Below are 27,675 nucleotides of genomic sequence, written 5' to 3'. Positions count from 1 at the left end.
CAGCAGGGAAAAGCAAGCATAAAAGTTTGTGTTGCCTGCACATCCTGTGGCGTTATATGTACATGTCAAAAAACAATGCATGCAAAGGCCAAGGTCCACAGCCAGCAGAGTGAAGCGTCCCCGTGGATTACCCACAGGAGAGAGCCAGCTTAGCGTAGTGGGTGGACTAGAGATGGGGAGGCCTGGGCTCTATGGCACTTTCGCCTTGCCTCATTCGTGGAATGTTGCAGGGGGCCGTCCAAAAGATTCCCACTTCCCATGTCTTCCCACCCCATCTTCCATCCTTTTTCTTGCCATAACGGGCACTTCCAGGCAAAGGGGTCCTAAGCACTAGCAGCCAGACAGCCTTGTGCAGCTGTACCAGTCTTTCTTCATGGGTGTTCCACAGTAATAAAAAATAATGGAAGAAACGGTGGGAAAGCAGGATTATGAGTGGATTGTGATGCCATCTGGACCCCTGTAAAATACTGTGAATGAAGCAGGGTGATTTTGCACATTAAAAGCCTCATCTGGAAGCACCCCCCCAAAAAAAAATTTGTTAGGGCGCAATCCTAGGGGTGTTTCAACAGAAAAAAAGTCCCACTACTCCTGGCATTCCCCAGGTAGCATGGCTAGCTGGGGGATGCTGGGAGTTGGGGGACTTTTTCTGTCAAAACATGCCTAGGATCGCACCATTAAGGAGGAAAAGACCAAATAGCTGCACAAGGCCTTCTAAGTGGCAGCGCCTAGGAGCCCTGCCTCTGGAAGCACCCCTGGGCGCAAGTCCCACCCAGCCGTGAAGCTCATTGGGTGGCCTTGGGCCAGTCACCATCTCTCAGGCTTGCCTGCTTACAGGGTTGTTGTGAGGATCACATCCTATAAAGAGAACCTATCAGCTGTCTTGGGGTTTGGAGACAAAATACGCAAACGCGCGCGCGCATAAGCAAGTGCTCCCCTCTGAAAAGAGCTCCCTGCCCGCAATGCTTCGTGGAGCAGAGGCGGGGGCGCGCTCAGACAGTCGCCTCTTGGTTCCGCGGAACCTGCCAGCTGGCCGTCCAGGGAAGCAGGCGGGAAGGGTCCGGCGGTGTTGCCCCGGGGGCCGGCCCCCGCGCCTCTCCGCTGCTGCGCGATCCTGCCGCGGCCGCCCGCCCCGTCGGGCACGTGCCGTTAGGGCGCAACGAGCCGCGTGGGCGGGCGTGGAGAGGGAGGCGAAGGCGCCAGGCAGCCGCGGGGCGAGTTGTGCGGCGGCAGCGCCTCGACGGGACGCGCGGACCGCACCTGCCAGCCCAGCCGCGCGCGCGCTTGCTGCTGCTGATGGGCCCGACGGGGCGGCGACCGGCGCTGCTGCTGCTGCTGCTGCTGCTGCGGGCGGGTGAGCGAGCGAGCGAGCGAAGCGGGGCGCGCGGGGCCCGGAGGCGCTTCCGCCTCCGCCGGGCACTGCCGGGCTTCTTGCGGCAGCATCCGAGCCCTGCAGGCGGAGGCAGGCTGGCTGGCCGGCGCCGCCGCCCCGAAGAGCCGGAGCGGAGCGGGGAAGGCGGGGGCGACCCTGGCCGGCCCGGGGCGGGAGGAGAAGCCCGAAAGGCCCCAGGCGCAGCCCGGCGTCTCCCGGGAGCGGGGCCTGGGGAGCGCGCCGTCCAGGGCTCCCGGGGCGGGCGGTTCTGCTGCCTCCAGCAGCAGAGGCAGTCTGCCCGGGTGCCTCGAGCGGCGGGACGTGGGCGGGGACCGCTGCCCGCCCCGTGGGCAGCCGGGCAGCCGCTGCGGGCACAGACTGCGGGGCCGGAGGGCCCTCGGCCCGATCCGGCCTCGGGGCTCTGCTTGCGTGACGCGCAGCCCCGCTGCGCCCCAGCCCGCGGGAGCCGCTGGCCAGCGGAGCCGAGGGGCCGGGGCCGGGCGAGGCTTCCAGAGGGGGCGTTCGCCGCGCGGTCGCCCTGCGCCAGCCGGGGGGCGAGGGTGGTTCGGGGGCGAGGGAGCGTCTCCGCCGCCCGCGCTTCGCAGCCCTCCTGGGCTCTTCCCGCCGCTGCTTCCGCCGTCTGCCGCAGGAGCCCGGGACGCTCTTCTTCCCAGGGCCTCCCAGGCGGGGGCTCCCCGCGCCGCGAGCCGGCCCCGCGCCGCCTTTTCTGCTGGGTGCGTAGACGGCGGGGCGGCGCCCCGGAAGCCCGCCCAGAGGCGCCGCGTGGCGGGCAGGCGGGGGGCTTCTGTGGCTCACAGCCCAAAGGCCTTCGCAGCTCTCCCGTTGTTTCTTCCGTAACAGATTTTTTTCTGGTAAGAAAAAAGGTAGAAGCAGCGGTGGGAAAACATGGGAAGGCTACAAACTGAAGTCGATGTCGTCCAGACCTCGTAAAATTCTGTGTTAGGGCGATAAAGACCACCCAAAATATCCACGAAGGAGGGAAAGGCAGAACAGTCGCACAGGGGGTGCCTCTAGACGGAGGGTGCCCAGCACTCCCTCTCAAAAGGCCTCGGGCAGCAATTCCGTCGTTTTTTTCTTCCTGGCTTTTTTATGGTAAGAAAAACGGTGGAGGAAGCAGGAGGAGGGTTCCGAGTGGAAGACGTCTTTGTCTGGACCCCCTGCAAATGCCCACGCACACAGCGGGGCAGTTCAAGATGAAGGCCTCGCCTGGAAGCCGCCCCTGTCTTTGCCTGGTAGCCGCCCGCCTGGAATAGACCTGGTCTAAGCCCGCTGGTATGGATGGGCCCCATTAGAGCAGTGGCAGAGCAGAGGCTCGGCCTGCGGGAGACCCCAATCCCTGGCAGCCTCTCCAGTTTAAAAGTGAGTTGCAGGAGAGGTGATGGGGAAGGGGTCCCTCGCCAGGGCTGCTGCTGCTCAGAGCAGTCAGCCCTGGGCTCAAGGGACCAAGGACCTGATTCTGGATGAGGCAGCTTCATGGGTATGGACCGGTCCATGGCTCAGCAGAGCGGCCGCAGACAGGTCCCAGTTCAGTCCCTGGCACCTCTAGTTAAAGGGATCTCAGGTGGCAGGCGAGGAGAGCATCCTTCTCTGCCTGCGACTCTGGAGAGACACCGCCAGGCAGAGCAGAGAGTCTTGGGTGGCATCAATGGCCAAGGGTCTGACTGTATCACACAGCTGCAGTGGAATGGCGCTCAGCAACAGCACCTGCCTGGGGCGCGTCCCGTGGGGGTTGCATTTCTGGATGGATCCCAGTTAACTAAAGACTACTGACGAGGGCACATTGGTCACTTGCCCCCTGAGCCCGCAAGAAAGGGGGACAGTGTGTAATGTTAGGGGATGCCCCTTGAGGCAGCACAGCCCCTCTTCCTGGGCCTGTTCTTGCCAGAGGTGGGGGGCAGGGGCCGTAGCTCAGCGGCAGAGCCCCTGCTGGGCATGCAGACGGTCCCCGGTTCGATCCCCGGCAGCACCTCCAGGTAGGCTGGGAAAGGCGCCTGCCTGCGACCCTGGCTGCCAGTCAGCGTCAGCCGTGCTGGGCGAGATGCGCCCGGGGTTGTCCGACTCCGTGCGAGGCCGCTTCCTGTGTGTGTTTTCCACTTACGTGGGAGAAGGTTACGGGGAGCACTTGGGAGACGCCAGAATCAAGCCAGGCCTGTCTGGAGGGCCCCTCTACCGGCAGAGCCCATCTCGGGTTCCATCTCTTGGTCGGGCTAGCTAGCGGGGGACGGGAGGAGGGGGTCTCGCTCCCTTATGGCTCCCTGAGGGGCAGCGGCCTGGTGGTCTCTTGCAGGAGGCCCCAGCCTCGATCCTCGTCAGCATCTCCAGGCAGGGCTTGGAAGGAATCCTGCCTGACAGCCCTGGAGGGCCGCTGCTGCCGCTCGGTGTCGACAGTACTGGGCTAGGGGGACCCCGGGTCTGACTCGGTACAAGGCCCTTCCGATGTGACGTACTTTACTGCTGCTGTCTGGCGGACCCTGCATCAACACTCAAGTTCTGGGCACCGACTCTGGTAGCATCAGCAAAAACAATGAGTCTAATTCAGCCAAAGTTAAGCACCTTAAGGCCCATGGTTTACAGTGGGATTCTAGATGTTTGTTTGTAGCTGAACTGGCCCTGTATCCGAACTGTGAATTAAGGGGCCTCTCGCACATTGGGCTGGAAGGTTTGAAGCAAAGGCTCGCGTGCCTTTGGCGTGCGTGTCACTCAGCACATGGGCCCGCGTGCTTACTTCTAATGAGTGTTGCTCAGTATACTGAACCAGAGAGATGGCTAGAAATGCTGGTGTTACTGGCACCATCAGAAACAATCCATTGGTGTGGCATGAGTTTTTATGGGCCGGGACCACTTTGTCAGAAGTGCCTTTGCACGAACGCTTCTGCCACGATAAATGCACATATCTGGAAGGTACCGTTGGACCCCTTCCTGCCTGTGCTGCAGCAGACTGACAGACACGACTCCTTGCCTGGGACAGGGTCTCTTTGGTTTCAAAGGTCTTCATACGTGCCAGCATTTCTCTGGATTGAGCTGAAACGTTGCAGGTTGGCTTGAAGAAAGTGGGCATATTCTTCTTTGAAATCTAGCCGCACTGTTGGTTGTTTTTCCTAGTTAGCTGGAATGGGAAGTGCACTCAAAGGTTGCTGCAGAAGCACCTCTTGCTTCCCAACCTCTTTCCTCGCATCTTAAGATTGGGGTGACTCTTATTTTTGCTGTCGTTAATGGGACTTCCTTCCAAGTACATGCGCTTAGAACTAGCGTGCTCCTCTGTCACGTGCTGGAAGGGGAGGAGAAGAAGTCCAGGGCACAATCCAGCCCAAGTTCTTCTGGGTCCCGTTTGTTTCCATGGAATACCAAAGCACGTGTCTAAAGTTGTGCTGTCAGTCTTCCCCACTGAAATCACCAGGACCCCCAAGTGTGTAACTCGGGCTGGGTAGTGTCTATCGTCTTTTGAATCCTGGCTGTGCACGGCCTTGGCGGCGGCGGTTCCCAGCCGCCTGCCCCTCACCACTGCTGTTGGAGGCATTCATCCTTCCAATCGGGGGGGGGGGTGCATGCGCGCTCATGTGTGGGGGCTTTAATGGGCCCCGGTAATGGGCAACATTGGGACAAATTCTGCGCATTGGAGATAAGGGAGGGGATGGGGCAGGGCTGAAGGGAAGGTTCCCAAATACTGAAGGGTGTGAGATGGATGATGCTAGGACAGAAGAGGAGAGAGACTGAAATTGATCTTGGAATTGTTGTCGATCACAAGCTGAATGTGAGCCAACAATGGGATGTGGCTGCAAAAAAGGCAAATGCTCTTTTGGGCTGCATTAATAGAAGCATAGCTTCCAAATCCCGGGAAGTATGAGTTCCCCTCCAGTCAGCACTGGTTAGGCCTCATCTGGAGTACTGTGTCCAGTTCTGGGCACCACACTTTAATAAGGATGCAGACAAACTGGAGAGGGTTCAGAGGAGGGCAACAAAGATGATCAGGGGACTGGAAACAAAGCCCTATGAGGAGAGACTGAAAGAACTGGGCCTGTTTAGTCTTGAGAAGAGAAGACTGAGGGGAGATATGACAGCGCTCTTCAAGGACTTGAAAGGTTGTCCCAGAGAGGAAGGCCAGGATCTCTTCTGGATCATCCCAGAGTGCAGAACACGGAATAATGGGCTCAAGTGACAGGAAGCCAGATTCCGGCTGAGCATCAGGAAAAGCTTCCTGACTGATAGAGCAGTACGGCAGTGAACCAATGACCTAGGGAGGCGGTGGGCTCTCCCACACTGGAGGCGTTCAAGACGAGGCTGGACAGCCATCTGTCAGGGATGCTCTGACTTGGATTCCTGCACTGAGCAGGGGGTTGGACTTGATGGCCTTGTAGGCCCCTTCCAACCCTACTATTCTATGATTCTATGAAGTCGAGGGGGGCAGGGGGAGACACCAGACTTCCCCTGCTTCTCCCCCAGGGTCAGGGTGAGGTTATTGCAACTGCTGCATGTCAGAAGGGGAAGGGTGCCCCAGTAGCAGGAGCCTGCAAGACAGCCAGGGAAGGAGGTTTCGACTAACCTGGCAAGCCCTTCAGTGGCGGTGGGCCGGGGCATGTAGCCTACTCGCTCTACCACTGAGTTATGCTATGCATCCCCCGAAAGAGGAAGCTCCCCTCTGGTCGGTGGAACCCAGCAGTCCCTCCCTGCTCTGTCTGGCTGCAGCTCTCCAGCCTGGGTACTTGGTTTTTACTGGAAATGACGGGGACAGAACCTGGGTTGTTTGTCATGCAAAGCAGGTGCCTCTGAGCTCGGTCTGGGAGGAGATCCGATAAGGTCAGGGAAGGTATCTGGGAAGTGGCAGCCGGTCAACGCTCCCTTGTGGCTTTGCAGCGCTTGACTTGGCCACGCCTCTCAGCAGTTCACATCCCCCCTCTTTGCCCTTAGCAGCCTTGTTATAGGAACACTGGAAGCTGCCCTATACTGAGCCAGACCCTTGGTCCATCTCGCCCAGTATTGCTGACACTGACTGGCAGCAGTGGCTCTCTAGGGTTTCAGGCAGGAGATTTTCATGTCCTACCTGGAGATGCTGCCAGGGATCAAACCTGGGACTTTCTGCATACCAAGCAGGGGTTCTGCCACTGAGCCAGGGCCCTTCCCAACAAAAGAGGGGACTAACTGGTATAACATTGGCACATGTGGATTATATGCATAGATGCAAATTCAGAAAGAATAACCATAGTTTAAACAGGTGCTGTGCATCTCACCCCAGTGGGGAGGATGGTGACCAGGTGACCGGGGTGCCTGCTTGCTGTCTGCTCTCCAGGCGCTAACTACGGATGGGTGCCTTCCAGGCCCAGCCACTCCCCCTTCTTGTGGTTCTTTTTACATCTTTAAATGGGCCTTCAGCGGGACAGCCCTCCAAACAGATGGCTGTCCTCTCACGGCTGCAATAAGCGGCCCAGCATCCGTTCTGCTGCTCATCGGATGGGCTGGTGGCCAAACGGCCTCCTGAACCCATGGTTAAGGCAGGAATAGGCAACTTTGGGGGCCTGTGGGCACGTTTGGCAATTTGAAAATCTATCTTGGGCACCACCACAAAATGGCTCCCATGGGAGGTGTGGCAAAGGACAAGTAACCTGCCCCAAAGAGCCCTCCCACATGCTAAACCATTCATTTGATCCCAGTTTTCAGCACAAACAGAAACCTATTTCACAGCAATCCCAGCTGACAGTAAGAAAATGTGTTCACTTTACAAAATAAGGGGGAGGGGGAGGGCACCTTGGCAGGTGCCAAGAAAGGTGTCTGGGGGTGCTTTGGTGCCCATGGGTAGCCAACCACATTGCCTAGCCATGGTTTTAGGGCTTGACTCGTGGTGTGGAGTCCAGGACTGGGCTATGAAGCTGCTTAAGAAGTCTGCATTGGTAACTCCATGACAGGATCTTTTGGCAACGTTGGGCTACTGCTGGTCAGGGTAGACTTGAATCCATGAGCCAGATTCTTGGAAGGGAGCTGATCTATTTCCATATTTGCCCTCTAGTCTATTGCACACACAGCAGTGTAAACAAGGTGGTGGTTTGGCTTCCTTATTATTGTCCCAGTGATCTATACTTAGCAAACAAACACGGATGGGGAACAGGCAGAGGCAATTAAAAGATTGGCAGAGCAGCATCTGAAATGGCACCAGGGCAGATGGTTCTGATCTGCTAGACACTGAATTGGCTCGGTCTGCAACCCAGCCCTCAGCAACTGTCTTGACTGGGTTCCAGGCAAAGAACAAAGAGTGCCTGCATGCCCGGTGGGATTTGTACTGTCTCTCTTTGAACCACAATCGCATCCACCCTGTGCCACATCACAGTTGCAAAAGCCCTTGTGCCCAGCTGGGCCAGGCCAGGCTGCTATTTGAGAAACACACATTGGCGCCTGGAAATCAATGCGTGGCTCCCTTTGGATCCTGGCCGTGAAGTGGGAGTGAGGGAGAGTTCACCCATCAGTGAGTTTCCCCCGGTCTAAGGCTTCCATGCAATACTGGAATGGGCGAATCCCTCCCTGCTGTCCCTTCTGTATCTGTCTGGAGAGCCATGTTGAATCACACAAATTCTGGAGGCTCATTTTGCAGGCAAAAGGGTGTGACCCTGTACTCAGCACTCTAATCTCTTTCTGAGTAAGTCAGATTTAAAAGTAAATACCACCCAGGGAAAGCAAATGAAGTGTACATTCCTATGTGAGGTTCTCACAACCTGCCGAGAGCAGTGGGAGCTGTTTTTATGGAGAATAACTTGATGGAGTTATTCCATCAGGCCCTGTGCTCAGACCGTTGTGTGACTTGTGCTGATCCAGCAGTCTCACACATCCCTTGGCTACTGGCCATCACTCTGCTGTGAGCTGACGCCACTAAAAAGCACTGCATGGGAGGTGGTTCGAAGGGACAGGACACTTCTGTCCAAGGTGTTGGATCTCTGGCGGCCCCTTCACACGTGCCATGCAGGAAAGTCACCTGTTCGCGCTGCCGTCATCAGCAGGTCATGTTTGAGCTCATGTGAGTTGGCCCCTTGTCAGATCAATGAGGTGTTCTCTGCTTGCTCTGATGGCCACGATTTCCATGAGTCAACCTGTTTAGCTTAGAGAAAAGGCAAGTAGAGGGAGACGTGAGAAAGGTGTACAAAATTATTCCTGGTGTGGAGAAAGTGGATAGGGAGAAACACTTCTCCCTGTCTTCTCTTATCATACTAGAACCCAATGGGGTCCTCCCATGAAGCAGATAGGTGGGAGACTCAGGACAGATAGAGGGAAGGACTTCTTCACACAGCACAGAGTTAAACTGTGGAATTTGCTACCTCGGGATGCAGTGATGGCCGCCAATGTGGATGGCTTTATAAGGGGATCAGACACACTTCTGGAGGAGGAGGCTATCAGTGGCTACTGCTCTTGGTGGCTGTGTGCTCCCTCCAGCATCAGAGGCAGTATGCTTATGTGCACCAGTTGCTGGGGAACATGGGCGGGAGGGTGCTGTGGCACTCCTGCTCTGTGTGTTTCCCGCGGGCAGCTGATTGACCACTGTGTGAACAGGATGCTGGACTACGTGGGCCCTGGGTCTGATCCAGCACAGCTCTCATGTTCTTAACCATGCAAGTGGCAAATGCGATCTGTAAAATATATGGGCAGAGAAGTGAGGTCACACACAGATGAGTGGGGATTAAGAGGGAAAATGCATACCATTAGCCATCGGGAAAATGTCTGGCCACAGGGAATACTATGGAAGGTCCTTTGTAAATGTGCCCAGTTCCATTTTAGGTAAATGCAGCTTAAAGGAGACTCTTCCAGAATTTCACTCCTCTGATTGTTAGAAATTAACTTTTGATCCCTGACCTGGATTTAACCTAGCCAAGACTTCACTGTATCATACCCAACACAGCCAAGCTTTCATCCACTGTTTTGACAAGCTTTTGGAAGAGACATTGCGCCTTTCCCAATGTAGTTGGGGGCTATCCCCTCCCCACTTTAAACCAGCTGAAATGAGAAAACTGGGCCCTTTTGCTTAGCACAGAACCAGTTTCAGCACAGTTCCAAAGCCCTGGCAATGCAATGACACCTGTCCAGGGTGAAATCACCCTCCCCTTTGGCCTGTGACAAAGCCATTGCGTTGAGCACACAACTGTGCAACCTCTTCCCCGCTTTGTTGACAAAGCCGTGCCTTGCGGACACGTCAGTGTGCAGCTTCCTTCCAGCGCTGGGTGTGGCTCAGGGGAGACCTTTGCACCCAGTGAGGGTGTGGGAAACCTCAGACCCATTGGCCCAACCAGACTCTCCCCTCTCCTGCCCTGCCCTGTGCCCCTTGCTGCTGTCCCCTCCGCCTCTGTGAAATTTGGCCCGGCAGCAACCGGGGCTGGGGGGAGCTGATGTTGCTAAAGGGAGAGGAACGGGAAGATACTGAGGAGCACACATCAGGCCCAGGAGCAGCTTCCTTGCCAGGGCAGTGGCGGGGGTGGAGGGAGAAGACGCGCACATAGGTGGTCCATCACATGATTTCTGTGCATGTCAACAAATTCTGGGCGCTCCGAAGGCATGCCCTGGGCAGGAGTTGCCTTTCAAAGGGATGAGAGGAGAGCCCAAGTTCTGTCTGCGGTGTCACATCTGCGAGAGCCCTCATCCACACTTGCAAGTCATCACTTGAGGTCATCAAGTGATGAAGATGAATGTGTTGCTCTGCGTAGCTTCCAACCAACCCAGCCCTGAAGATGGGAGGAAAGGAGAGGCGTGTGGGGGGTCAAGGTGGGGAGAGGGAAAGATGAGAAATTTTGCTGGTGTTTTGGATGCTGTGTATAGTCAACTTAAAATTGGCAACATGGCCCCCAACAAACAAGCACTGCGGAACAGGAAGTTGAGAAAATGCTCTCTATAAATCAAATTCTGGGTCAAGTTTTCCTGGCTTGGAAATGAGTTTGGATCAGCTTTTATTTCTTGGAGAACACTGTCCTCCTTCTCCTTCCCAGGTTCAGGTCCAGGGTTTTCCTCATTTATAAGAGAGCAGTTCAGGGCAGCTTCCACCAACCTGGTGCCCTCCAGATGTTTGGGACTTCAACTCCCATTAGCCCCAGCCAGCATGGCCAATGGTCAGGAATGCTGGGAGTTGTGATCTAAAACATCTGGAGGGCACCAGGTTAGTGAAGACTGGCTTAGGGGAGCTGTAGGCTAAGGGTCAGCTTTATTAGAATTGCTCCCAGGAAGAGCTCTGCCTTGTCTGATGGTTTCCAGGAACCTGGTACTTCAGGGAACAGGCAACGGGCTGTTCTTGGAGAGGCTCTGAGGATCCTGATCCGAATGCGTTGTCACCCTCCCTGCACCCTCCCCCTGTAGCTGCAGAAGGAAATGCTCCTGCGCGGCACCGAAGAGGGCTCCTCCAGCTGGCCGGGGCAATTCTGTGCACCACGGGGCGCTCCCCTTTGGCCTACGTGCGTTATGGGTGCTACTGCGGCTTGGGAGGAACCGGCTGGCCCAGGGACAAAGCGGACTGGTAAGAGGACCTCGTCATGACTAAGCGAACTGCCCACGGGCCACTTCAGACCGCAGCGTCCCCCGCCCGTACATCCAGCTGTATTTGGGCCCTGGGAAACGCTATGGGATGTGACACAGGGCCTTTAGACGTTTGCGTGGGTGTCAGTCAGCGCTCCCCCCACATTCACTTGCAAATTGCTCTGCAGCTGGAGCAAGAGGTTAAGAGGATGGAGAGCTGAGGACCTCCACAGGACAAAGCTTCCAGCACAGGAGACCATTTGGAAATAGCCAGTCCCCTCTCTGTCCTGTGGGTCTCTAGCACGTTTTACTGTGCGTGCGTTACGGAAAAGACCTGGGAGTGAGTGCATCGGGAAGCGTGGCTGTGCCAGAAGGCAGGGGAGGGGAGCAAGAGGCAGAGGAGCAAGAGCCAGGACCTACGGGGAAGAGGACGAAAGCTGGACAGGGCAGGGTGGTCCAAGTGGAGGGAAACCGTTCCCTGGTTTCTTGGCCTTCAGCTCGGACTCAGCATTTTTTCTCTGCAGCCATGAACCCCAGAGACGTCCTTTCAAACCCAGGGTTCCTAAACAGCTGAATGCGTAGGGGGGTCCCATTGCAGGATGAGCGGAAGGGCCCCTGGCTAGCTTCCAGTGGATTCCCTACAACCGGCTCTTTGCTGGGATTCTTGCAAACAATGCCGAACTCAGAGGACCCTGGTGCGATGTAGCAAGGTGCCTCCACGTGCGCTCGGGGTCACTTAGTGCAGATTGGCGATGCTGTCATGTTTAAGAGATCCTGAACACGCATTTGACATGTACAAAGAAAGCGTGCATCACTGGACCACCGAGACATGGGGGAGGAGCAGACCCTTCGAGACAGGTCAGCCAAAATGTGCGAACGTGGACATGGTGGAGGGAGGCACCATCCTGACAACATCTCAGAGGAACTCCAAACCACTCGTCATGTGTATAGACTTTATATTATGAAGGAGCCACATCCTTATGCTGCTTCCAAAAGCCTCCTCAAAATACAGGCATTCATATGGGATAAATTGGATGATCATCTGGTTGCTGTATTTTAAGCCTTTGAAAACAAAATCTCAATTGCTTCCGATGGTTTTGCAGAAGGAGATTGCTACTTTAATTGCTGCACTTGGGGGGGGGGCAGCTGGGAGGTTTGTGGACATCTGTGGCTGCTTTGCCTGCCCAAAAAAACGAGAATCTTTCCCAGGGTGTGTTTTGCTCCAAATCTGGACTGATCTAGGCTAGCAGGCTGGTTTCCTGGGGCTTTTTAAGGCGTGGCGTTGGCAGAGCAGAACTCTGCTCCTGCTCAAATTAAGGCATTCGTCGGCTGCTCTTCCTGACGGGAGCGTGACCTCTGTACATACTTGGAGGTTGCTTGCCTGCCTGGAAGCTTTGCCAGGCTGGCTGACTGCCATGGCCTTATTCGGGACCGTTTCATTTGACGTTCTCCTCCTGCTGCTGCTTGATGCTTTGGCATAAACAAAACTGGCTTACTGTGTACATTTATCACAATTTGCTGCGGTGAGATCAACACATGTAATTCAAGGCAATGTCGTATTTATGAGTGAGTGGAGAAAAGAAGTAATGTAAGACTTCCTATATATCATTTTTCCCAGTTGGAAAACTGGGTACAAAGTAAGTTAAAAGGAAATAGAATAAGAGGAAATTACACTCAAAGAATTGCTAACAGACAAATTAAAAAAGATTTACATTAATAGATATAATAGAGAAAAATAATATTTCTGTCGTATAAAAATACAAAATACTAGCCCAATGGTTCATAATTCCATGGAGACCTAAGCAGATATACTCAAATATATCTGCAGAAAGCTGCAGAGTTGGTAGAATTGTTCAACTATTCTAAAATTCCTCTTACAAATAATGAAGAAAAATGAAAGAGGCTATAGAAACAGGGAGTCCAATTAGACTCTGTAATCATCTTACTGTCTTATTTGGAAAGGAATTGGATCGGAATCTCAGAATCAGACAATTAATTACTTTATGACCTGTTAATGATAGCGAGAATATTGGTAGCGCAACAGTGGAAAAGAGCAGAAGCACCAGTGGGCTCCCGTAGCTACCAGCGCGGTAGGATAACCGTGAAACTGTGTGCTTCAGCCTAAATGCTGACTTGACGCACAGGCCGGAGGTCGGGGAAAGACAATGTGAAGGTGTAAAAATGAACTGCTTAGACATTTCATTTAGGCATTATGTCAAAGGCCCTGTTTTGGGGACGTTAAGGATGCGATCCGATGGTCCCTGGAAGGGTGTCGCAGGGGCTCCCGCTCTCCCCCTGCGGAGGTCGGCTCTCACAAACTTCCCTGCTGCAGGCACAGAAAACTTTGCTGCCCTTCCCGCTCCCGATGGCAGCAGCGTTTCCAGGGGCAGAGCAGAGGCAGCTTGGGATGTGTTGGATCCAGAGCCCTCTCATTCCTCTGCCATGCCCCTGGAATGAGGGTGGGGGGACGACAGCAGCCCTGGCACTGGGCATGCCTGTATTCCCTCCCATTAGGACCCACGGGAGGGGAGCTGGCCCCCGAAAGAAGAATCCTGGGAGAACAAGCCCCTCGCCTTCTGCCCTGCTGGCACAAGTGCAAGGGCGCTTGGATTTGGTGGTTCCTTTGTCTTGGATTTTGCCTCTCCCACCCCTTAGATTAAACAAACAATTAATGAATAATTGGAAGGATTATAGGAAGACTAGATTGATGAGGATTAATTCTCTTATTTATTTAGAGTAATTTACCCCACCCTCAAGCCAAAAAGGCTCCCAGAGCGGCTTACAAAGATAAGCAGCATGAGTCCCCACCCACAGGTTTACAATGATACACAAGGAATAAGCGATGGGGAGGGAGGAGGAAGGAGGCACGTCCGGACATCAGTTCTTAAAGGTACAGTTCTTATCGTGACTGGCTGGGATGGGAACGGTTCAGGCAGCCTGATGGAATGGCTGCTGTTAGGTGGCAGTTGAGGGATGGCCAAAGGACGTTATGAAGAGAATGATTTCTTTTTAACTGAAGAAATTAATATGATTAAAATGCGCATTTTATTGGATTATATGCATATAATTGTTGATAATTAAATAGGAATAAAATTATCAAGCCTCAAAATACAGTCCAATTTTCCCTGCCCTTTGAACTTTCAAAACCAAATGGCAGCCATACTTCACATTATATAGTTCCTTAGAACATCAAAGCACTTCCCATAAGATTTACACCAAACCTGCAAGGTAGGCCACTATTGTTTCCCGATTGCAGCGAGTAGCTAGGCAGATACAGGGCTAACACTGCAATCCCATGCATGTCTACTCAAAGATAAGCCCTGCTGAGTTCAATGGGACTTACTCCCAGGTAAGTGAGTGTAGAATTCCAGCCTAAGGTAATAGAAGCTTTATCTAAGGCCATGAGTTTGGTGAGATCTGAACTGGATACGGAAGTGAGCACTTTCACAAGTATACACTGATCGTGTCCACTCCATTCCATGTTCGCATTAAACTGCGAACTTTGTAAAACCCACATGAAAACAGGTTCTCTCTCAAGATACACATTTTAAAGCTTATTTTAATATTCAGTGCCAAGAACAGCATTGAAACAGTCGGGAAGTGTGGAAGCCAGTAAATCACTAAATGCGTATTAGCAGAGATCCTGTTAGCGTGGTTCAGGTCAGTTGTGTCCGTCCTCGCAAAGCGAACTGCTCAGGCCTTCCGAGGAGGAGGGGTTTCACGCCCCGCCAGTACTTTCAGCCACACAGCGCCAGCTCTCAAATGTCATTCCCAAAGCTCAATGTGGTCAGAATTTACCATGGGGAATTCTTGTTTGGAACTTTCCTGCAAAAGCAGGCCCACTCAAATGGACGGAGGAACACGCACGCACCTGCGCTGTTGACTTCTGCGAATTCCGCCCAGGCTCCTATTTGTAGGTGATGCGCTTGGTGAATCATGTCTTAGAATCATAGAATAGTAGGGTTGGAAGGGGCAGGAATCTACATTGCCTACATTGTCTTGCCTACGAACGATGGAGTTATAACTGGTGTGGTAAGTTAGGCTATGAAAGGGCTGCGTCATTAAAATCAATTTGCTCCCCAGTTCATTTAACGGAGAAGGGGAATTCTTCTTCTCTGGTGTGTTTAAGGAGCAAAGTACTTTAATCTCAATGCCAGCCATCTCAGCACATCATCTTATAAGCATGATTCCCTTTTTTTACAGATTTGGCAACCAAGCCCAAGTGGTGTTTGCCAAAAGCAGCCAGTGGGCTTGAACCCGCTTGACACCTTCGTCCTTAAAATTAAAACTGTCCAGGACAAAAACATCGGCTTGATCTTGAGTTTTGGGCAGCATTCCCCAACATGGCACCCTTCGAACGTTGTTAGACCTGACTCCCATCAGCCCTAGGCAGCATGACCAATGGTCAGGGATGATGGAAACTGTAGTCTAGCATCTGGAGGGCCCCATGCCAGGGAAGGCCGCTCCAGGGCATCTGTCCACGTTTGCGGGCGCTTGGGGGCAGAGGGCTTGAGTTCGAAACCTAGAGGAGGAGCACTCGGTCGTGGCCTTCAGCAGTTTGAGGCTGCCACGCTGTGCTCTGGGCCAGGCGCTGGGGAACCCGCTCAGGCGCTCTCTTCTGGCGCTGCCAGGTGTTGCTTTCAGCATGACTGCTGCTACGCGAAAGCAGAGGAGGAGGGCTGTGCACCCAAGACTGAGAGCTATACGTGGGAGTGCAAAGACAGCAGGGCCGAGTGCGGTGAGTACATTGCGCCCCGCCTCTCCCGGAGGAGCTTTGCTGAGCCCGAGCACCTGCGTTCTGGCAACCAGTATCAGAGGCAGCACGCCGACGTACACCGGTTGCTGGGAACAGAGTGCTGCGGCACTCCTGCCCTGCTTGTGGGTCTCCCGTGGGCAGCTGGCTGGCCCCTGTGTGAACAGAATGCTGGAGTAGGTGGACCCTGGGCCTGATCCAGCAAGGCTCTTCTTCTGTCCTAACCTCCCCTTTGCTCTTTTGCCCACCTGAGATTTGCTCAGATTCGTTTTACATTCGATCTTGGGATGAAGGGCAGAGAGGGTGCTGCCTTTCAAGCTAGGGCGGGGGCCCCACCATCGTGGGTCGGGGCAGTTAAAAAACATGGCGGGGAGGACTTGCTCCTTTGTAAAACGGCTACCACAGCAGGCATGGCCAGTCACAAAACTAGACTAAACGAAAAGAACCCGGGCACAAGGCAGAGGTGCCGTCAGAGCGCCAAAGTGAAAAGCCACTCCTCCGATGCTGGGTGCAGATGGTGCCAGAGGGCAGCACTGTGTGTTCCAGCATGCCAGCCTCCCTGTTAAAAAGCTTTAATTAAAACATCTTAATAAAAGAACTCGGGAGGGGCAGGGAGCCCAGCAGACGCCAAGAGAGGGGGCTGCAGGAACATGGGTGCCTGCTGGCCCCACATTGGAAACCCCAGCTCCAGGCAGGGTGGGCTGGCCCCACGGCTCTCCCCCCCTTCCAGGCCAGAGGAGCCGGGGCAGTGGGGGGCCAGGGCAGCACTCCATCGCTTTAGATAAGGCTCCCCAACCCAGGACCCTCCAGATGCATTGGACTACAACTCCCATCACACAGCAGCCCACTGGGCATGCTGGCTTGGGTTCATGGGATTTTTAGTTATATGTTGTTTGTATATATAGTCTGTATGTTTTTATGTAAATGTCTTTTAAAAGTTGTATATTGCATTTTAATGTTTTCACTTTTGCAAACCGCCCAGAGAGCTTCAGCTATGGGGCAGTATAGAAATGTAATAAATAATAGTCCAACACATCTGGAGGGCCCCAGGTTGGAGGAGGCTACTTAAAATGAGTGGCTTGAGTTGTAATTGCTTCTGGTCTCCTTTGTTTTGCAGAAGATGAAGAAAAATGCCAGAAAATCATTTGTGAATGTGACCGTGAAGCAGCCAAGTGTCTGGCTAAAGCCCCCTACAATGCCACCTATGTCTTCTGGCCAGAAAGTTTGTGTGGAAAAGACAGCCCCCAGTGCGAAGATGATTGAGACGGACTGGCACGCCAGCTAGCCTTCATGGAGAGGGGACATGTGCTTCCTAGAGCAGGGGTGGGGGACATGCCCCCACCCTCACCCTTGAGTGCAGTCCCTGCCATCCCCACTGCTGAATTTTGGCAGTGCAGTGGCAAAAGAAACCTGGTGGTCCGCTGCTAGAATTCAGTGGTAAACTACCAGAGACTAAAAAATGCAAATTTTCCCATGTTTTCAAGCTAAATGTGGCCCTTTTCCATCTCAGTATCGTCTTGGTGCTGAATTTTGGTGGCAACCCATCAATTTGTTTTGCTGCTGTGGGTGGTGCAGTGGCAGGACTGCACCACCTGGGACTGCACCTGTGGGCCCTGGGGCAGTCCAAGGCTGGAAATTGGCGCCTAGACTGCCCAAAGTTGTCCACCTTTGTACATCTTTCTTAAAAATAAATCAAAGTGGCTGCAGATTTTTCCCAGATGGGACTGGGTGTTGGCTAGGTGTGTGCTCCAGCTTTCCTGGCAAGTTCAACCAATCTTAAAACAAGTAACTTTGAGGACCTTTCCCTGGATGGCCAAACACCTGAACACAGAAGGGGCAGGCCAGCCCCTCCAGCCAAGTCCCATTAGCACCCCCCCCCCATACAAACCAAGTGCATCTCATTTCAATTCAGCAAGTGAACTACTGTTTCTGATCACAAAATCCAAGTGTTTTCCAGAAAGCCCCCAGCCCAGAGTATGGTTATAGCACTTTTCTTGTGCCTTTCTTGCCTGGTCACATACGGGACATGGCCTCTTTTCAGTTCATGGCAGAGCCCAATCCAGTGGGAATGTGGATTAGAGCCAAATTCACTGTGGATGCTAACTGACATTAAAGAAACAGTGGCAGCAAGGGAAGTTTCAAGACCGAACTACAGAATAAAAATGTGACAAGATTCAACTTATATCAACATGAGCTCATCTCCTGGACGTCTACAGACAGTAGGAGGACTTCGGGTCACATCCCCACTCGGCCATGAAGCTCACTATATGTGGCCAGTCATTATCAGGTTAGCCTACCTCACAGGGCTGTTGTGAGGATACGAAAGGGAGAGGTGGAGAAAAGCAGTGTATAATAAAAATATAATACTACAAATAAATATTAGAAAACAAATCTTTTAATTCCTAAAAATGTTCATTTTCAAATCTGAAGATCTTATTAATACAAACGCAGAGTCAAAGTTCATTTATAGGGACACCGCATTTAAAACAAAGCTAATCTTGGTTTTGGCATAAATTTAACAATGGCATCACAGGTGGCATTTTATATATACATACATACACACACACCATAATTTCACAGTCAGTATTTACATGCAGGACATCCTTTAAAAAAAAATTATTGTGGTTGACAAATAGACCTAGAAAATTAATACAGCAACAGAAACATCCCTCATGTAAAAAAAAAAAAAAAAAAAGTGGCAAGGGGTGAGAAGGGAGGGGTGAGTCAGGTTGGAAGCAAGTTATCTATTTAGTATGAACTTCTTAAATATTGAACTCATTTCACAACACAGAACTGGAGAAAGAGCCTTACTGCTTGACGTCAGGTTTCTCATACTACAGTTCCAGAGACTGAAAAATGGCATACAAAACCAGTGCTTCTGTTCGCCTCCCTGCCCCCAACAAATGTTCTGATTATAGCAAGATTATAGTTTCTCCTCTCCTTGGGAAAAGTGCATCCTCTCCCACCTGTTAACAGTCTTTGCTGCTTGACAAAGAAAAACAGACTTGCCACAAAGCAGGTATGCTGTTAATTTAACAGCAGACAAAAAATCAGCATGAATTTATCACAGTAAAAGGAAAAAGTTCCTTTTCCATCAGATGGCCCAGGGCTTCACACACCACAAGGCTGATCCCAGAACAGCCCATCAAAGCACTTGCGTTTCCAAGCGACGCACCTCCTTCACTACTAGATCAATGTTTATAATTGGGTTAAAGTATAAAGCCCAATAGAAGAGGCAGTTGCAAACAAACTGTGGAATAACGGGCCAGAAAACGGCCATCAGGAATCCCTGGGTTGAAACTTTCCAGAAGTGGCTCCACATCCGGTGAGGAATTGTCCTGAAGGAGGAGAAAGAGATAGATGAAACGTTCCTAGATTTGATCTCAGATGAACCTTTAGCCTCTTGCAGATACTGGACTCAAACCTGTGCAACCAGGAAGCAAGCGTCGAGCAAGGGTGGCTGCTCACCCACGAAGCACAGCTTTAAACCTTTTCAATGGGAGTTTTAAGCAGGCTCAAGAAGGAAAGTGAGAAGAGGTGGTGGGGGTACAAATAACATAACAAAATAGGGATATTTCCAAGTTGCTCTGGAAATGTGTAGTTCACTAGATGTAAATTGTTTCAACTGACAGCCATTTGGCAGGGCCCCTGTGTTTTTGTTGCAAAGTAACGTGCACAGAGCCTCAAACAACACTTCCAGCACACCCCAGAGATGTCTTCTAGTCTCCAACTACTCTGGCACACAGTTGCACAGCAAGATTTTGCTTCTCTGAGCTGGAAGAGGCTGGGAGGGCGATATATGCAAAACTGAAAAGCAGTAATTGTTACAGTGAATGTAATTTCTGTGCTTTTAGCAAAAAGGTTGGGGGTGGGGGGAAAGCTTTAAAAAAAAACGGACTAGCAGGTACCTCCAGCCATTAAATATATTTTTTTACAACTGCAAACAAGCTTGCCTGAATGTTACTAATGCTGAAATACAGGAAAGTCTGAATGGAACTTACTTCAGCTCCCTTCTTGACCACAACCTCCAGAAGGAGAACAGCTCCAGCACAGAGAGCAGCATGGCATTGACAATGATAAAACGGGATGTCCAGTAATGTACCTCGAGCCAGTCCCAAGCAAACTCCGCAATCAGCTGATAAGGTAGGAAGGGGTACTTCAAGAAGAACTCTCGCCACTGCTTCCATGCAGGCTCCTTCAGGTCCTGAAGAGACAGAATTTGTTACTGAAAAAATCTTGTGTTCAAATGTTGCTAGCAGAGCCTTCTTGTTGCTACCAAAATGCCTGAAATGTATTGTCCACTTTTTCTTGGAAAGTAAAATCTAAGCATCCCATGCGAGTTATTGGAGTGCATGCACAGTCGCTGTCTAGGAAGAAAATGAGAGTGTATGATTTTAACCAAAAGCTAGGCCATTTCACAGTAGGCTGGAAAATCCTGCATGTGCAAAAAAAACCCCAGGCACCAGTTCAACCAGGCTCTTAACATTTTGATGCTAGCATCTACCCATTAAGCATTTGCTCAGCTCTATACAGGGCCCAGTGTTCAGAATTTAATTCTATAGCTCTTGGGAATTAAACATTTTTCTATCTCAAGGGTTTCCAAGAAGCAATTTTGGCAGTAGACTCCCTGGAACAAATGCATTTTGTCCAGATCAGATTTTTGCCATCTTTGGGAAACTATTAATAATTTTTGCTTAGGACCAGCAAGTGCCTAAAACACGTAGGAAATGCTCTGTGTGCCTTTTGAGCGCAATTAGTGTCAAGATCTTTTGAGCGCGATGAGTGTATCTGTCTTCTGCCAAGCCTGGGGAGCAGTCATCCACACTCCACAAAGCACACGGTTAAGATAGTTTGAACGCCAAGTGCAACCACGTGCAGCTACTGAGTCAAAGCAGTGACATTATTGATGTATTGCAACATGAAGTCGTAAATGGAACAAAGGTCTCCGAAGAGGACATCCTTCACTCCCATGAAAATCAACACACAAGGCTCAGGCCAGCCATAATTATTTAGGGATGGCAAGACAACTCACAGATTCTATGCCTCGTTCTCCACAAACAGGAGTTGAGGCGGCAAGTCTGTTTCTTGACAGCACCACTCAAGGCTGCAGGTGGGTGCTCATATGAGTCAATGCTTGTCTGTCTAAATTCCCTGCAGATGAAAAATAGCAGCTCTTCTTAGGAAGAAGCGCTCTCCCCACCTTCTCCCTGACATGCTAGTTTTCCATTAGTGGGGAATTTAGAGGAGGGATCCATGGAAGAGCATCCAGTCATGTGAGCCTGAAATGATACAGTTCAGAAACAGATTTTTATATCCTACCATTCCCTTTCAATGATAATTGAAGTGGCTTGATTAAGACAGTATAAAACATATAAAACAGCACGTTCTCACAGATTTACTGTTTGTGAAAATGAGGGGAGCTCTGAAATTATCCAGCCCGCTTCTAGCACAAACAAGCCTCTCTGACCCTTCCACTGTGGGGGAAACCATCCTAGAACCACGTGGGCTTGGACTGGGGCAGTGCCAGAGTTGCCACAAGAACATGGGTGGAGGCATGTGGCATGTGAAGGAGGCGGCTCAGGAAGCACCTTTCGAAACTGATCGACAGAAGGGCTGCAATCTCGACCACTGGCCAGGCCCAGAAGCCCATTGGCAACTCCTCCTGCTTCCACCATCTGGAAGGAAGAGCCTGGACCAGGCCCTCAACTGCCAGGGGCCAGAAGAGGTTGGTATTTGGGGGAAGAGCAACATCTCCCCAATGATATCATACTTGAGTATAGATTTCAATGGTAAGCTGTGTGGGGAGCCAGAAAAGGGAGCTATAAATATAATAAAATGTAACAGCACTTCAGTTGTTGCGCCGATAATGTAACTTGTTGATACATGTTGTGCAATTCATTTGCACTCAGCATCTTCTTCAGATCAATCTTATGTGTTTTGTTAACCTTTAGAGGCTATTTTTGCTGCTGCCTCCCTTCTAGTTAGCAACAGCGAGTTGCCCTCTCAAATGTTGTGCCATCTTCCCAAATTCCCTTCTGTTTGGGAGGCACATGCCAAGACACACGTCCTTCGGTCTGGCTCTGAAGACTTACTAGCAGTTTTGCAATAATGTCCTCGAACTCCTCCTCCTGCACAGGACAGATGGTGTGGATGAAGGGGAGAAAGACATCCGTGTAATCAAACAGGTACAGATACAGCAGCGTCAGCCGAGGGGAGCTCTTCAAGGCGTACAGCAGGAAGAGAGACTTTCCAGGATGCACGGCCTGAAACGCAGCGAGAACGCAGAGAATGAGACGACTCGGGAAGGGTTGGAGCGAGCAATGAGAGCGAGCAACAGGGCTTCTATCAGACAAGCATTGCTTCCTCCATCGCTTCACTCCTTCATTTCTTGCCAATGATGCAGCTCTTTTGGCATCTGTCATAAGATGCAGATCACCACATTAACTATGAGTCAGATAAGCCCCCAATGACTGAGAGGCAGGCTCGGTTTTCCTTTGATCTTGGTGCTTCAGACAAGAGGCGGCACGTTTTGGGTGTCATTTTGAGCAGCAGAACGAGAGAAGAGAGAGAGATCTGCCCACCATGCACCGTCTATTGCACAAGGCCCACCGAAATGAATCCACGGCTCATGGTCATTTAAATGGAGCTTGCTGTGGCGAGCTTCCCAGTGGGGAGGGGACTTCTGCACATCACTCACTTGCCTTGTATTCCCAGAGGTTTTGTGGCGGCTTAACCCCCAGTGTTTTCACGCGCTCCAGTTCCATCATAATGGCTTTCCTGTGGCTACTGTTCTCCACGTGGTAAGGAGCCTTTGCAAAGTCTTCATCAGTTAGCATTAAAAGGAGCCTGCAAGATCAACAACCCCTGTTACAGAGGGAACCCTCCCTGCCGCCCTCCAGCAAGCACTGAGCCACCAAGCCCAGGTAGCACCATCGAGGTAAGACCGGTGAAAATTAAGCTTAAGGAACCATGGATGTCTGCACAAATGCAAAGCTTGTCTGCCTATTCTAGAATTTAGACAAGTTCCTAGAAAGACAACTAACAGGGGTCTATAACTAACAGACAAACTATTGATTAAAACTTACTTTGAACACAAACACTTTTGCCTCAATGTTCACATCACCTGAGGGACACAAAACCTTTGATAAGGCACTACATACAATGACTCTCCCCCATGTGCCCCCCACACTCTCTCATCACTAATTAGATCTTCCTCACCTTCCATTAACTCTCTCAAGTAAAAACCTCTCTTTGTAGAGAGAAGTCCAAGGTCCCAGGTGTCCCAGCCAGTGTATCACCTCCTCAGCGGTCCATTTGGCAACAGGTTTGTGGACAAGGAGATCATCCTCCGACTCCCGGCTGCTCCAGTGATAGCCAAGTAAAACCACCTAGAAAGCAGCCAAAAGGGTCCATGAAGAGCTGTGCGCGAGGGAGGGGTGGGCTTCCGATGCTTAATACAAAAGCAAAGCAGTTAACTTGGGGCAGAGGATAGCTCTGGACTTGTACCCAGAAAGGCTGGGTTCAAATGCCCAATAGCCATGGACTCACATAATAGCATACCCCAGAGTGTTGCTGAGATGATGGAAGAGCACCGCACAGCAGAAGACATATACAGTGTAAACACACTGAATGCTCAGTGAGCAACACAAGTCCATCCATACGGCCAGCCAACGTTGCTCTCCTCACTTGGTGCGCTTTATCCACAAACATGTCCTTCAGGGACAAGAGCATCCAAGAGAAAAGGGGAGTGCAGTTCCCGCCCCGCCCCCCGAAGGCCCCATCTCCATTCCAGGCACCCCAGCGAGTGCAGAGAAGGAAGGCAACCACAAGGAGGCAGAGACTGACAAGACCACAGACACTGCAGGCTTCCCTTGATCTTCCCTGCGCTTGGGAATAAGGTGGAGGGCAACAACGTCCCCCTGAAAGTCCAAAATTCGCACAAGGACCTGTTAATTCAAGGGCCAGAGTGGTGTACTGGTTAGTTAAAGTACTGGACTGGGGAGACCCAGGTTCAAGTCCCCCCTCAGCCATGAAGCTCACTGGGTGACTTTGGGCCAGTCACTGACTCTCAGCCTCACCCACCTCACAGGGCTGTTGTGAGGATAGAATTGAGAGGAAGAGGACCATGTACACTCCCTGGGCTCCTTGGAGGACAGGCAGAATATAAATGTAACAAACGAATGAATGAATTAATTAAATCTGCTCAGACTGTACCAACTCTTCAAAATCCAGCATCTTCAGAGACCCACCACCCTTTATGCAATACCAGCACAGCACCTTCTAAAGGGGAATACGCACCGCCACACATGTTAAAGCTGTCAGAACTCCAGAGAAAAACCCGCCTCCTCGAGGATTAACTCTCCCTGCTGGTGGAGCTGTAGAGGTCTGATCACTCCCATATTTCTGAAAGGCAGCAAGGCTGTGGGTCACATCACTGTTTTGCTGGATATCCTCTTTCCGCTGCTCAGTGGCATCCGGGAACAGCTTTTCGATGGCATCCCTAAAAAGGCAAGCGCTGCTTTACAAGACGTCTTTGCTCGGATTGCAGCATTCAAGGCTGGAGAGGAACAGCCCCTATCTGGAGGAGCGCTTTCTCATGTGCAACAAGAAAGAGAGGCAAGTGCTAGCTGAGGGGATAAGTGGAGAGGAATGCACCCGCGCCCTGAGCTCCTTGGATGCTAAGGAAGGTGACATACAGTCAATCGATACATTAAGTCATTGTGCTGGTTTATCCCGGCTACCTACTGCAACACTTTAAAGCCAGCGGAGGCAACCAGACTAGCTCTGTAGCGCTCTTTCTACCCCAAGGAAGACTAACACAACATAGAAATGCCAAAATGGACAGTCCTATGCATGTTTAGACAGAAAAGAGTTCTATAACTCCCAGCATTCCCCAGCCAGCCATGCTAGCTGGAGAATGCTGGGAGTTGTATGACTTTTTTTCTGTCTAAATATGCATAGGATTGCACCATAAAGGATTTAAGCGATAGGATAATGGGTATGGAAATTCTAGGACCAATGCTCTTATTAGGCAAAGAGAACAAAGCAACACATCTCAAACACTGTGCGAAGATCACACACATCATATGCATATAGACTGCGCTACAATCACCTGAGAAGGATGTTAACCTTGGGGAACCCTTCCCATTTCCCTCTACATTCTGGACACTCATTCTTCTTGGAGGATGTCCACCATAACGCTAAGCAATGTCTACAGAAGCTGTGCCCACAGTTCAAAGTGGTGGGATCGATGAGAATATCATAACAGCAGTGGCAAGAGAATTCCCTGACTGATATCTGCCGGTTGATCCCAGGAGAAGCAGCACGCTGGACATCCAGCCTCTTCGTTGGCAGTTTTACACCCTCCTCCATATTCTCTACGTACTTGAAGGAGCCAGAGCAAAGCCTCCACGTTCCTAACTCCTGCAGCACATTACCAACTCTGGAAGACAATGAAAGGAGACGATTCAGTTTCTACTTGTAACAATGCAAGGTAGACAGAAACAAAATATGCCTTCAGTTCTAGGGAACTACTGAAGTGAATGTTGCTGTCACCAAAAAAAAAAAAAAATGCAGTCAGACCGGGCACGGGTTTCATTGTAGGAATTTCCCAAAGGAATAATATAATAAGGACTAGATCCTTAATTGATGTATAAGCTTACATTAAGAAATAGAGCAAGAAAATCAATTGAATAAAGGGCTTTAGGGAAATAAAATTTAGAAGGAACCCCTACAATTGTCAACAATAAGGCAGTTTCTGACTATTTAGTTTTACGTATGTGGAACATTTCTAACAAGCATGTCAACGGAAAAGACCTTATTTTTAACATTAGCCAACACAAACTTTATGATGCACAAACCATGTCCTGTGGGTACTGCTTAGCATGACATTTGGTTTTTCAAGTGTGCTAACAAGGCAGCCCAGTTTAAACCCCCATTTACAGATTTAACCTCTGCCAACATTAAAACAGCCTGTGTGTTCTCTCCTACCAATATAAAGAACCCCTTTACATACCTGTGGGCAGTTCCACATATCTGGTCCTACCAGGGAAAAGGTCATCGGTTCTAAAGGAAAATATAAAGCAAGCCATTTATGCTAGTGCAAACCAAAAGTCCAAGAAGAATTCTCCAACTGTTGCAAATAGTATTGATCCACCGGCTTGCAGAGGACATCAAACACACTTTTGAGCACATAACAGCTTATGATAAAGGAAAACCAAATTAAAACTTAATTAAAATACAACCAAGAAACGTTGCCCCTATCTGTACTGTCTTATTTGAATGGATTCTAATATTCCCTTTAGAAAGCAAAATCAAAACAAGGTGACCCAAAATGTTGATGTCTACTAAAAAAATCTTGTTTTTTCTTTCTTGGGTTTTATATGGAATGAGAAAAATGTATTTTAATGCCTTGCTTTGTAACATAGGGGAAAGGGGGCGGGGGGAAGAGAGAAGGTGCTACTATTTACATACCCAGAGGATGTGTAATCCACATGCATAATTTGACAACAGCAAAACTCCAACTGATTTTAATGAATACAGCCTATGCTTCAGACAATGCTACTGTAGTACAAGGGTAGTTGTTCAGTGGATTTCTTAGAAAGGGAGGTGCTGTGGCTCAAGATTATATTACAGAAATTTAATAAATGAAATGAAAATGAAGGTTGGGATAAACCATACTGTTTGACCTAGAATTTATTGGCCTTCATGGACACAGGCTGGCTGTAGCTACCCAAAAGGACTACTAAAGTAATTGACGTATCTGTTTTAAAGGTGGCAGCTAAATGAAGCCTCAACATTCTGGGGCAGCCTATCTCTGAACCCCGTTCGGGGCGGGGGGAAGCTCAGGAGGGCTGCTGGCCTTCATGCTCTGCTTGAGGGCTTCCTCCTGGGGCATCTGGCCCGCCACCATTGGAAATGGGAGCATACAAGGCCACCTCAGTCTGAGATGCAAAGCCTGACACTGAGTCCGACCATCGACCCACCTACCCCAGTACTGCCCAGCGTTGGGCTGACACTGACTGGCAGCGACTCCTCCGCGTTGCAAGCAGGAGCCTTCCCAGCCCTGCCTGGAGACGCCAGGGAGTGAACCTGGGCCCTGCCGCATGCGGGGGGGGGGGGGGCTCTGCCGCTGCGTACAGCCCCTCCCCAAAGCAGGGCAGGTCCTTCGACCTCATTAGGGACGAGACAGATGCATCTAAAGAACAAGCACTGCTTATTTTTCCATTTTCCCCGAAGCTTCCGATTCCCCACCCCACCCCACCCCACCCCCGGGAAAACCCTGTTTCCCCCACACGGCTGCAGTGTTTCCGAAAAGTACTTCCGCCCCCCACAGGGCTACCTGACACCCACGGCCCTGCGGGGAAGGCGAGGGCGCACCAGGGCTGCCCCAGCGGGCCGCCCCGCTGACAGCCCGCCCGGCTCCTTCCCGCGCCCCACGGCCTTTCCCGGCGGGGCGGTCTTCCGTGCTCGTTGATGGCGCGCCGCCCGGGAGCCTTCCTCGGCCGAGGAGCGGGATCACAACACAATAAACAAATGAAGCGTGCGGCTCCCGCTGGACTGCAACTCCCAGCATGCCCAGGCCGGGGCAGCTGCGGCCCAAGGCGCCGAGGGAGGAGGGCCGCCGGACAGGAAGAGAACGCGGCCGCCGGGGCCCCCGCGACGCCCCCAGGGTGCGGGGGGGCTTCGGGACGAAACCTGCCCCGCGATTTCCCCTTCTTCGCACGGGGAGCAGGAATAACAACTCCCACGCCGTTTCCTCCGTGCCCCCCCGCCCCCGCCGGGGGGTCCGCTGCCGCCCCGCCCGTCGCCCCTCACCGGGCAGCGGCCGCGCCCCCGCCGCCTCAGCTGAGCCCCGCCGGCACTCACTTCCGGCCGCGCCTGCGTACTAGCGCCTCCACCGCCCTCTTTCCCCGCCTGAGGCGGGGGAGCCCTTGCGCACGCGCGGCGCCGGAGAGGGCCGGGCGCCATCATTCCCGGAAGTCCTGGGCGACGCTTTCGGGGGCCGCATCGAAGGAGCCGGGGTTCGCGATCCCTTTCAAAGGAGGATCATCGAGATGGG

The 27,675-nt window shown here is 51.7% G+C and overlaps 2 protein-coding genes across 5 annotated transcripts; one reads left to right on the top strand and one right to left on the bottom strand.

Annotated features, from left to right (window-relative positions):
* The first annotated feature begins 1,213 nt into the window (after positions 1 to 1,213).
* Positions 1,214 to 18,017, top strand: PLA2G10 (phospholipase A2 group X). The gene is made up of 4 exons (XM_084818053.1): positions 1,214 to 1,351; positions 10,706 to 10,862; positions 15,493 to 15,599; positions 16,732 to 18,017. Exons 1-4 carry the CDS (start codon positions 1,294 to 1,296, stop codon positions 16,875 to 16,877), a joined length of 468 nt encoding a protein of 155 aa, XP_084674179.1. The 5' UTR covers positions 1,214 to 1,293; the 3' UTR covers positions 16,878 to 18,017.
* On the bottom strand, positions 17,992 to 27,675 carry BFAR (bifunctional apoptosis regulator). Of its 4 annotated transcripts, XM_084818050.1 has the most exons (10): positions 27,432 to 27,480; positions 26,604 to 26,811; positions 25,630 to 25,679; positions 24,727 to 25,056; positions 23,913 to 24,114; positions 22,833 to 23,002; positions 22,316 to 22,460; positions 21,707 to 21,877; positions 19,616 to 19,818; positions 17,992 to 18,952 (listed from the first exon to the last, which is right to left on the bottom strand). In XM_084818050.1, the coding sequence occupies exons 4-10, from the start codon at positions 24,984 to 24,986 to the stop codon at positions 18,760 to 18,762; spliced, it is 1,344 nt and encodes a 447-aa protein (XP_084674176.1). In that variant the 5' UTR covers positions 24,987 to 25,056; positions 25,630 to 25,679; positions 26,604 to 26,811; positions 27,432 to 27,480; the 3' UTR covers positions 17,992 to 18,759. The 4 variants fall into 4 exon arrangements, with proteins under 4 accessions (XP_084674176.1, XP_084674177.1, XP_084674178.1 ...); XM_084818051.1 differs by lacking the exons at positions 26,604 to 26,811; positions 27,432 to 27,480 and adding an exon at positions 27,483 to 27,675; XM_084818052.1 differs by lacking the exon at positions 26,604 to 26,811 and having other exon boundaries at positions 26,956 to 27,480.

The sequence above is a fragment of the Heloderma suspectum genome, chromosome 12 (genome assembly GCF_057233095.1).
Source record: "Heloderma suspectum isolate Gila_16-S chromosome 12, 16-S_ref, whole genome shotgun sequence".
Lineage (NCBI taxonomy): Eukaryota > Metazoa > Chordata > Lepidosauria > Squamata > Helodermatidae > Heloderma > Heloderma suspectum.
The sequence above is the reverse complement of the archived record's forward strand: the minus strand, read 5'-3'. Positions and strand labels throughout refer to the sequence as shown.